The following is an 11,561-nucleotide window of genomic DNA, read 5'->3' as shown; positions in this document are numbered from 1 at the left end:
CAGGTATGAAAATCAGAGGCTGAAAGAAAATGTCGCACCTGGACACTGCTACATCGAAAAATCCTTAGGTTAAACAATTTGTGCAAAAGAAACTGTACTGGACACACATGCATGATCTGATCTACAAACTCTGTAAGGTTAATACAGAAACTCTGCCGCATCTTTGTAAAGACTACCCATTTACCGTCGAGGTTTGGTCCATAATTCAGGTGTTCGTGGATGATCCGAGTCTGCTCCTCTGCTCTGACGACGAGCGCGGCAGTGCAAAGTTTGCATACTATATGCACCTTGCTCAGTGTCTCAGGCTTAGCAGCTTAAAGATGGCACTGTTTGGATTTATACAGGAATAGTCGAGCCGACTGCGTCACCCGTAAATTTCATAATTTCAGTTATTACAACTTAGTACTAGTAGTACAAGTTTACAATAGCCTCAAGACCACACCGTTTCGAAGCTCTGCGAGTTGCCCCTGCACTCTTCGGTAGACGTCACCGTCGAGGCGAATCTCCACGAGGCTTGTGAGAAATGGTAGCCCCGAGAATTCCTTCACCTGCTTGCACCTGTAGGCTTGTATCACCTCCAGCTTGGGCATGGCCTCATGCTCAAACCGCACCGACTCTATCAGCAGATCAAGCTCCAGCACCAAGATGCTCGGAAAAGACGAGCCTTGAAAACGAAGCAGCTTCCCCACGAACGAGTTGTCCCTGAGGCGCAGGACTGCGAGATTCGGTAGCATCCCGATGGCTTCTAAGGCATCTTGGTTCAGCTCCGCCTTCTCTAGCTGCAGCTTGGATAGATTCTGGAGCCGATGGATCCATCCAGCTGCCTTGACCAGCTTGCCATGCATTTTGAGGCTCTCCAGGCGCTTTGGCGGCAACAGGTCTCCACCCAAACAACCATCTAACTCGTCGTCCACGGATGGGTTATACACTGACAGAGACCGGAGCCCATAATGTCTGCCAGTGCCAATTGCCAGCCAGAACTTCTCAGAGTTTTTCTTGCCGACACCGGTCACTCCAAGCTTACGCAGCTGAGTAAGCTCTCTGAGCTCCTGGAACGTCGTAGCCTTTCCCTGCGTGACGTTGACAACACGCAGCGTGTGCAGGGCATTCAGTTTGGAGATTCCTCTGGGGACTTGGACACCGCGGAGCTTGCTGGCATCCTGTTTGTGCACGATCAGGTAGCGATGATACCGGCTGCACATGCCGTGCCTGCTTAAACCATCCTCGGCAACATGCCGTCTGCTTTGCCCCAAGCAAATCACTTCAATGCCACCCATGGCAATGGCATGCCCGTCAAGTGCACCGTCTCGTGGCTTGTACTCTTCTTGTCTTCTCCTTAAGAAACCAGATGCGTAGAGGTATTCTAGTTTCTGAAGCTTGGTGACACAAGTTGGCAGCGTCTGTACACGTGTACCCCTGGCATCCAGCGTCTGAAGCTGCCTCAGATTTCCCACTGAATCCGGCAGTCTGAAGATACATTTACATCCTCGTAGAGAAAGATACCTTACATGGATCAGCTCCCCGATCTTGTCAAGGTGATGGTCCCTTAGTCCTGTTGTGTGCTCAAGATCCAACACCCGGAGGAACCTCATCTTGTTGGATATCAAGAATGATCTCCATTCTCCAAACACAGTCAGGGATCGCACATGCGAAAGGTCCAGTATGGTCTGGATTACATCCTTGTCTCTCTTCCAGCTGCTGCTTATGGCAAGATGCCGTATTGCCCCTTGAGGCCTTGATCGAGTGTTGCGCAGGTTGCAGCCTTCCTCTAGTGTCAAAACAAGGTTTTCTGCCCTTGCCTTTGACACACAGATTTCGCGGATGAGGTCATGGAGCTGGCAATAATCAATCTTACCACTCCTTCCTCTTCCTCCTTCCATGGGTAGGATCATACTCCTATCGACGAGTTCATCAAAATGTTTGTATCCAACTTGCTCAGCTTTCATGTGTTCCGTCTCTCTTGCGTAATCCTCTGCGATCCACCTCCTCACTAGACGTTTACGCTGGATTATATGTTGTTCTGGGAAAATGGACATATATAAGAAACCAGCCTTGAGAGGATATGGCAGACCATCATAGCTCCGTGTAATGACTGTGCTTATTAGCTTATTGGGATCTGCTGGATTTGTCTGCAGCTCTTTGTCTAAGGAATCATGCAGCTTCCTCCATTCCATTGCAGTTTTAGGCTTAAATTTCAGATAACCTCCTATGGTTGATATTCCAAGGGGCAGCCCTTTACATTTCTTCAGGATAAGTTTAGCTTGATCCAGCATACGAGGATGCAACTCAAAACTTGTAGCATCGCTAAATACCTGAATAAATCATATAATTCGAGCTGGTTAATTAAGGTCTATGGACGATAAATGTTAAAGCGGAAGTTAAGATAATGAACAAGTTTCACTTAATAAGATTATATGAGCTTGTTAATAAGAACGTGAATGTAGCTTACTAACATTATTGTCCTATAAAAATGTTACTCAACCTCTCTGAAGAACTCACTTTGAATTATTTGTACATGTCTATATCAACCCGCGGTCTTACACCGGCTAGGATTACATGAGACATATGCATTAGAAGTTCATGATTAATGCCTACAACTAATAAAAATTATTTATGTTTGTGCACCCTCATGTTTTATTCACTAGTACAAAAATGTTTTTTAGCAATGGAAGCATTTTTTGACAAAGACGGTTCAGTCAAAATCCACCCCTCAAAATAGTTTCTGTGCCGGCTCGCCTCTACAAGTCGGTTTCTAGAATTGGAGGCATTTTTTAAAATAGGTAGAGCACAGTAAAATTCATAAGTTTTCAAATCAAGTGGGATGAAGATAAACTTCATACCAAAGTTATAGTACTAGAAGAAATCTAAAATTTTGCTGTTGACAACTTTTCTGTTTGAATTCATTTATTGCACGGAAAATCTGTTTAAAGCTTTCTGATTTCGAAAGTCAATTTTCTTAAATTTTTCAAATGACCTCAGATGGAGAAACTGTCTAAACCAAAGTTGTAGTACTAGAATGGATCTACAACTTCTTAGTTTCCAGAAATTCAATTTAAACATTCATATTTTTTAAATTCATTTATTTGAATTTGTCAAAGTAACTCAGATGGAGAAATTACCTAAATAAAATTGTTGCACTCAAAGAGATAAACTTTGTAGTTGAATACATTTTCATTTGAAATCATTTAGCATCCAAAAATTATGCTTTAAGATTAATTAATTTTGAAATTCATATTTGTTTTAATTTTTTCAAATGACCTAGGTGATATAGAACATTCCAATTGAAACGTTTTTTATGTTGAGTTTGTTAATGTCTCAAATATGTCTTACAATATTCACTAAAGTGAATACAAAAGGAAAGTATTTGACACTTACGTGCTGTTTGGTTGGCAAATGTAAACGCAAATGTAAATGAAATCGAATTACCCTGGGACCGTAAACAATGAATCAAATCACGGACTTTGTTTGGATTTGGACGGTAATGGAATCAGCTGTGCACAACGACGCTGAGCGACCAATCTTCAGGGAGCGACGAACGCAACGCTCACCTAGCGACGAACCTGGCTGGTGCTGGAGCCGCTCCCCCGACGAGCAGCATGTGCAGGTCCACCTCGCTCCCACCACATCAGCCCTTGGCCTTGTCATTCCCGGTGGCCGCCGTGATTCTTCCGATCACGGCCCCCGACAGCACCGCCGCTGCCAGGCACGACATCAGGCGCCACAAGGACCACCACCACCTCCTCACGACTACAGGGACGGTGGATGTAGCGGCAGCGACATTGAATCCGGGCCCAAGCTTGTCCCCAGGGGTGGGGAGGACGAACATATTGGGGTCGCCAACTTCGTGGGGAGCGCCGTGAGTTCGCTGTTGGACCGTAGAGCACGTGAGGGAGGAGTTGACGTGGATCTTGAACTTGAAGCCCCTCGTCGACGACGGCTGCATCTATAGAATCGTGAGGCGAGGAAGAGGAAGCGCCCTAGTCCTATAGCGGCGGCGGCGGTATTGGATAAGGCTTGGGGATGTCTGGGATCAGAATTGAATAGGCTGTAATTGGATTACAGGGTACCTAATATCGGGACAAGTCCAACCAAACAACAGTAACGATATTCATTACCCTCTGTAATCCAATTACGTTACATTTAGTTGAACCAAAAACACCATGTTAGTTACAAATGATTCTGAGGCATAGTGGTAAGGGGAGTAACGTTTGAGGCATGAGGTTGTGACTTTGATCCTAACAACTGCACACGCGCATGGGGGCTACCTGGGAAAAAAATTGATTTGTTTACTCGATTTGTGATTTGTGGAAAAGGATTTCTAGTGGCCTTGTTTTCAGCCACATCTACAAATCATTTTTGTTGGAAACAACTGCTACAAATTGTTGATTATTTGTAGAGACGGACTGGTAGAGGCACCTAGGTCAGCCGACTCTATAGAGGCTCCCCATTTGTCTCTACAAATGCTTTTTGTAATAGTGATTTTCTAACACATTATACATATGGGCTATGCTATGGTACTCTAACTACTTTATGTGAGCTAAGATGTTACTCCGTCCATGAACTCTCAAAGCAAAAATCTAGGTCCTTCGTGTTTTCAAATAGTTTATTCTAAGTTCACTATAGGTCCAATCATGGACCTGAATTCACACTTTGAAGGACCAAGATGATCATTTTGAGAATTCATAGACCAAGATGAGAGTGTATAGAAAAAGTTTAGACACCCATGATGCATTTCGTTCTTTAACTATTATATGATGACATAAGTGATCACTTAAGCCTATACCATAGCTATCAAAATCGATTAGATCTTAAAGTCAAATACCGGAGGAGGCAACGGTTCACGTCAAGGGGATATCAATATTTAAACCAAATAATCACTATTTACTCAAAAGAAATCTTAAAAACCAAAGAGGCTATAACCACCTATGGTCCCCACTAACCTTCTACACTACTTAAAATCTTGAAATTTTGCTTTCAAAATATATAGTGTAGTTGTTTTTTACAAAAAAAAAGGGTGTCTAAAATTATACTTTCAATTTATATGTGTTACCATGTTTTATTTTAAATACTCAAATTTGTGTAAAGTAACAACTTACATAAATTTATAATTTCATTGGTACATGAGTCCTTAAGGAAACAATTACATAGACTACTCATGCATGCATGTATGCTTGAGCTAATGGCACATCAGGTATGTTTACTCAAGATAATTTTTATATATTAACAGCAATAGAAGTGGATAATTTACAAACATCTATAGAAGTAATTTATGATAATTTAAATATCCTTTGTAATAGTAGAGGTTTAGATTTACGAAGATATTTTGGTTTAACTTCAATAATGGAATAAGTGGTGATTTATATGAAAATTTAAAGAGTTCCTTCGATTATATTTCATTTGGCAAGATGGATAATTTATATGTAAATTTTATGGGTGCTACTTTAGATTATTTTTCTTTATGGTATAGGTCAGTAATTAGAAGTCAATTTAAGGGGCCACGTGCGTTGTTTTTTAATAACAACAGAGGTGGGAAAGTTTCTACAAAATAGATCCAATAGCGATTACTATCCATTGTGATTAGAGTATACCAAATTGATGCTCGCATCTTTCTAAAGTTTATGAGAATTCTATAATTTATCTTTTTTCTAGCATGTCTTGTGTGTATTAATATGTGGCTTCATTCGTGGCCTCCAATTAGTAATCACTAGGGCATCAACCCTGCCCCTCACACGGGTTAGAATTTTAAGAGAAATAAGCATTAATTATTTTTCAATACCTCTAACTAATAAATATTGCTTCTAATGAATTGTATTCTTTTTTCTCTTTGTTCATTTTCTAAACACAATAGGTACAATATATATTTTGTAGTCTTTGTCTAGTTGAATAAACTTATAAATTATTGTTCGTCAATATCCATAGTTTTTTCCCATTTGCATGTAAGCTCTCTATATCTTCAAATTTAGTTAAAACCTTAGCTTAAACTGTGGCCACTCTTACAGCCCATATTTTTTGACGTCATGAATCTAATTTATGATTTTTAGATGTTAGTCTTATAAATTGCTACAGATTTTTTAAAATCCTCAAGTTAAATTGAAACTGTTATCTCATTGTATATGTTAATACTCTTTTTTACTTTATAAAAGTAAGGACCTTAGGTCATAGACTACAATCTTAAGTACTACAATGGTATAAAGAGTCATTTACACCACGTTGCTTAAATCAGTGGCAAACCTTGGAACTCTTGGATGGGTAGCACTGCTAGTCTCACGAGGATATTAATATTTAAGCTATATAATGACTAATTGCTCCAAAGGAATTCCAAAGGCCATGATGATATAGCTAAATGTGGTCTACACTAACATCCCCACTTCTCAATATGTTTGAATTTCTAATCAAAGAATTATATGTGCAGTAATGGTTATACTATCAATGTAGATATGTGAAACATTTTTGTTAAAATGTATTAATAATTTATTGTTATCATTAGTAAATGAGCTTTTAAGAAAATACTTTTCATGATTGCTAAAAGATAACATATATCTTCATCTCTCATGAATGAATGTGTACTTTAGTCAAGTTTTAATATATTAATATTAATAAAAGTGGGTAATGTAGAAACATATATATGCTTTATGGTCAAACATTAAAATAAAATTTATCTTAATTATACATTTACTTAGTCTACATGGCGAAGCATAATATTATTCTTACTTTTAACTTAACAATGGTAGAAGTATGTAATTTAGAAATATATATAGCGTACTTTATAGATAATGAATTATTTTTTGTGGTAGATTAGATTAGTATTTATATGCAGATTTGAGAGTTTTTTTTGTTTATTTTTATGACAGCGGAGGTGGATAATTTATATACAAATTAAAATTTGCTACTCTATATATTATGGGTAAATTGAATGCAAATATATAATTGATCTCACATTATTTTTCATAATAGCATATGTGGTTAATTTATAACAATATTAGCATGCCATTTTAAATTACCTTTCACAATGATGGAGGTGTGGGTAATTTAAATACAAAGTGAGGGGATATTCTAAATTATATTGCATAATGGTAGAGGTGAGTAATTTAGATGCTAATTTAGGGGGTTATTTTTAATGATCTTCAATAATAACTAAAGTGGTAATTTATAAACAAATTTAGGGGTTTTTTAAAATTATTTTTATAATAACAGAGGTAGGTAATTTACATGAAAAAATATGGATGTACTTTAAGTATTTTTCAAAATGGTAGAGGTAAGTAACTTTTTAACAAAACAGAATAATCTAGTGGTCGCTATTGGTATTTATGATTAGAGTCTACTAAATTAAAGGCTAGATATTTCTTATTGTTATTACGGTAGTTTGTAGTATTTATGTTTTTTCTAGCATGTAAGGTGAGAATTAATCTGGAGGCTCTGTTGGATCTTCTAATTAGTATTAGAAAGATAAGATGTCCAAATGCAAACCAAGTTAACCAATCTTGAATGAAGTCAAAACCAATTTTACCAATCTTGAATAAACACTCTTAGGCACGAGCTTTAAGACACTCAGTCTCCAAGAGAATATTATAGGGATTACTATTTAATAAAGAAGGAGGGATTAAAAGATATATATTAGTACCTTTGTTTTTAAGAGGTCAAGTGCAGCGTCATCTTCTATGCCAACAAGATTGTAGATATTGTGTTCCTCAGAACAATGTTCTGCAACAGATTTTTCCCTTGTGGTGACTATCACCCTTTTAGATTTCAGAAATATACTTTTAATGGAATCCCATTCTTCGGTGGTTGATAGGTCATCAAGAACAATGAGGCAGTTTTGAGTCCCAAGAAGTCCAGATAATTCACTATAGCTAGTCATCTCTTGGTGTCCCATTTCTCTAATATCCTTCTTCAGTTTCACTGAGTCAGCTCTAGTTGAGTCTTGTTCTTCAATATTTGTCTGAAGCTGCAAGGCTAGATTCCAAAGGAGTGCATCACTGTTGAAAAAGCGCGATGCAGTTGCCCAAGCACGCTTCCAGCCATCAAGTTGTTGGCTTTGGTAGACGCTTCTGACAAGAGTAGTTTTCCCAATACCACCCATTCCCCAAACAGAGATCACCTTGCAGCCCTGACTGTCGTCATCTGGCTGACCAAGTAAATGAATAAGCTTTTGTTTCTCTGTCGATCGCCCGACAACAATGTCTTCAGGGGTTACTGACCTCGTCTTGGACAGAGACCGACCAAGCTTCTTTTCAATTGTTAAGGTAGTGGGCATCACTGAATACCACATCTGTATCTGTATATAGAGGTAGTGCAATTATATATAATTAACACTTTGTTTGTTTCAGAGTATATAAACAAGGTAGACTGAAATGTAAGCTGGTAACACTTTTTTTAAAATGTAAGCTGGTTCGGCAATGTTGGAAGGAGCTGCAACTTGAGGAGATACGGGGAAAGCTTCTGAAAATACAAACGTCGGAAGCCTTTGTTCGTACCATCCTCGGGCTCAGGCCTGATCTATGCCTCCGAACTGTGATTTTATTATGGAAGTGGTGGGATGTTCGGAACAAAGTTAATGCAGGTGAGATGATGCTGACCAGCCAGGAAGTGGCCTGGGTGGTATATTCTGTACTCACTACTCAGAGGTATCCAGAATGGAGAGACACAGCTAGCACGTCCTCCCCGGCCATGCCAGGTCTGGAAGCCACCTGATTATGATCAGCTGAAAATAAATGTTGATGGGGCCTTTAGGAAGGAGGACAGTGCAGGTGCATGTGGCTTTATCATCCGTAATCATAATGGAGTGCCGATGTTAGCTGGTGCAGTGAATATTAGCCCAGCCCTGGATGGTTTAGCAATGGAGATGGCGGCGTGCTTGTTTGCTCTGGAATCGGCTGAACGCTTTGGTATATCGAGAGTTGAGCTGGAGACAGATTCAAGCCAACTTCGAGAAGCAATCACTTCATACTCCAGAGAATTAGCAGCGGGAGGAGTTCTCTTTCGAAGTGTCCGCGAATTTCTAACGGATCAATTCATTTGTACAAAGATTCTAATTGTGCCACAATCTTGTAACTCGTCTACGCACGAGATTGCTAGAATTGCTATGAGTTGGGACCCGGGTCAATCCTCTGTTTGGAGCGATCCCCTCCCTGAATTTGTAAACAGTGTGGTAGACTGGTAGCTCGCAATTTGGCTGAGCTCGGGTCTTTTAATACTAGGCCATGAGAGCCAAGTTTGAATTCAAAAAAAAAAAACAAGGTAGACTGAGACTACAGCTAATTCAATAGAGACTGGGAAAAGAATTCTTCATAAATTTCTCATGAGCGGAATCGGAATCACATGTCCACTAGTATCATCTTCCCAGTTTCTCAGTCTTGGGCTCCCTGACCACCTTGAGCCCTTGAACAACACTCCTTCCCAGAACTAGCAGAAGCTGCTCCAGCACCATTGGAACGTGTTTTGTGGACGATTTGATTTTGTCCGTAAAAAGCTCATGCGAAAGTAATAACTAATAGAGGAGTTTGGAAAGGCATTGTTTCGCCATGGATTCGGAACCCCAAGCGATTTAGAATTTTAGGGAATAAACTTTACATTTAGATGAAGCAAATTTTTTGCAAGATGACATATGAAAAGGTCACCTAGTAGACATTAAAATATGCCTTGCTTTAAACATTTATGGTGTTTTTCACTGGCCCTTAGTTTGGGCCATAAAACAAGTAAGAAGAGGAAAGTTAATTAAAGAAGTAACAAGAAAAGTCTCATCCATCTATTCACTGGGCCTATATTGGGTCAAAAAACAAGTAAGAAGAGGAAAATTAAACAAAGTAATAAGAAGAGTGTCATCCATATCAGAATGGAAGATCCCAAAATGGATTCAGAAGGGTGCTTGCTGGTTGCATATATTCATTAAATCGCCTAAAGTGGTGTAGAAAGAATAGATGATTTGGACGACGAGATGACAAACTTTAGTGACGCAAAGACTAGTGATATCAGTCAGGGTGTCTGTTTTTGTACATCAAGATTGATCCATAATCTCTAGCTATACCAATAGTTGAAGACTGTAAAATGGACATTCATAAGATTCAGAGCTTTTACCTTCTTGTGGATCAGGTAGAGAATTTGATCTGGCGACAATTGCTTTAGTTCTGACATTTGGTATGGCTGCTCCGTGCATAGGCATGCAACTTCAAATTCTTGAGTGTTGACGACAATTCTGCTTCTCATCTTCTTGTCAGGAAAGTAAGTTCTGATGAAATCCCACTCCTCTATCGTTGAGAGGTCATTGATCACTATCAGGTAGCTCTTGGTATTCACTAGTTCATTCAACACATGGACCAAATCACTTTGTGTCATGTTCTCCATCGTCAGCAAAATGTTTGCTCCAACAGTTGTTCCTTCTTGAGCCTTACCAGTCTTTTGATAAGAATTAACATAGAACTGCCTCACAAGGCTCTCGATGAATTCATATGGATTGAAAGGGCGCATCAGTCTTACCCAAGCACGAAATTCAAACTTGGCTTTTACCTTCGGGTCATCATAGGCCTTCCTGACCTCGGTTGTCTTACCGAGTTCACCACTTGACCCCCACACCGCGATCACCCTAAGTTCCATCTCCACGCTGTTGATCAGCTGAGCAAGGTCCACCGGTGATTTTACATCCTCCACGGTCTCATGCCAAGCCTTGTCAATGCCCCACATCCTGGCAATGTGGCCCTGTTCAGCCTCATGCTTGGAGTCGTCGCTGATAATGTGGTACCAATGATTCCTTCTGCTCACTTCCTCTACCTTGTCCCTGAGCTCCTTCAACTCCATGGCGATGCGATGGCGGTCATGCAGGTTGCGGGCGAAGCAACACCAAGAAGACTTTTGCACCTCTGAATAAACCTTGAAATCCATGAGGCTGTCCTCGACATTGTAGGCCAGATCCCGGACCTGCTTGACCAAGGTGGTGGGCACCTTCTTCTGGTCTTGCTCCTCGTCAGCTGCCATCAGGAAGGACTGCATCATCTCCAGCTCGTCGGTGATAAAGCCCACGTCGCGCTCGATGCCGAGCTGCTGCCTCATCTCCTCCACAACGGTGGATTGCGCGCAGCCAAGAACTCCATCCAGCACGGCCTTGCCAACGCTCACGACCGTTGCCTCCATGTCTCCAGCTACCTCTCCCCGCTCCGCTCTCAAGAAGTCGCTTAATTTGGTATTTTTTTAGTTTGTGGCTCCGAATTCTGATGTGTTCGTCAATGATGCAGGAGATGTGTAGTCGATTGATGATATCTTCTTCTCCTTCTTCTCTCTCTGGGCCTCCTGAGCTTTAGTGCAGTGGAAGCTCACGGCATGTGATGCTGTGTAATTTCAGGACGAAAGCTAAATATTCTTCCTGTCCTGAGGAACACTACACCTACCTTAGCTTTCAAGATATAACTGCTTTATACTTGCCTAATGTCGCACGATATTCTTCTTTTTTCTTTATTGCCTTTGCGGCAATAGAATTTCTTGGAACTAGCTATTTTCTTTCTTTCAGATGCTCATATACTTGCTTGCACGCATCACCATTCTAATATATGTTGAATATTTACTCATTTTGG

The 11,561-nt window shown here is 40.2% G+C and overlaps 1 protein-coding gene across 1 annotated transcript; it reads right to left on the bottom strand.

Moving 5' to 3' along the window:
- Positions 1 to 419: 419 nt before the first annotated feature.
- LOC136479570 (disease resistance protein Pik-2-like) lies at positions 420 to 11,124 on the bottom strand. The gene is made up of 3 exons (XM_066477395.1): positions 10,075 to 11,124; positions 7,622 to 8,275; positions 420 to 2,312 (listed from the first exon to the last, which is right to left on the bottom strand). The coding sequence occupies exons 1-3, from the start codon at positions 11,122 to 11,124 to the stop codon at positions 420 to 422; spliced, it is 3,597 nt and encodes a 1,198-aa protein (XP_066333492.1).
- Positions 11,125 to 11,561: the final 437 nt, after the last annotated feature.

Source organism: Miscanthus floridulus, chromosome 9 (genome assembly GCF_019320115.1).
Source record: "Miscanthus floridulus cultivar M001 chromosome 9, ASM1932011v1, whole genome shotgun sequence".
Lineage (NCBI taxonomy): Eukaryota > Viridiplantae > Streptophyta > Magnoliopsida > Poales > Poaceae > Miscanthus > Miscanthus floridulus.
Note: the sequence above shows the minus strand (reverse complement) of the source record. Positions and strands in the feature narration are given on the sequence as shown.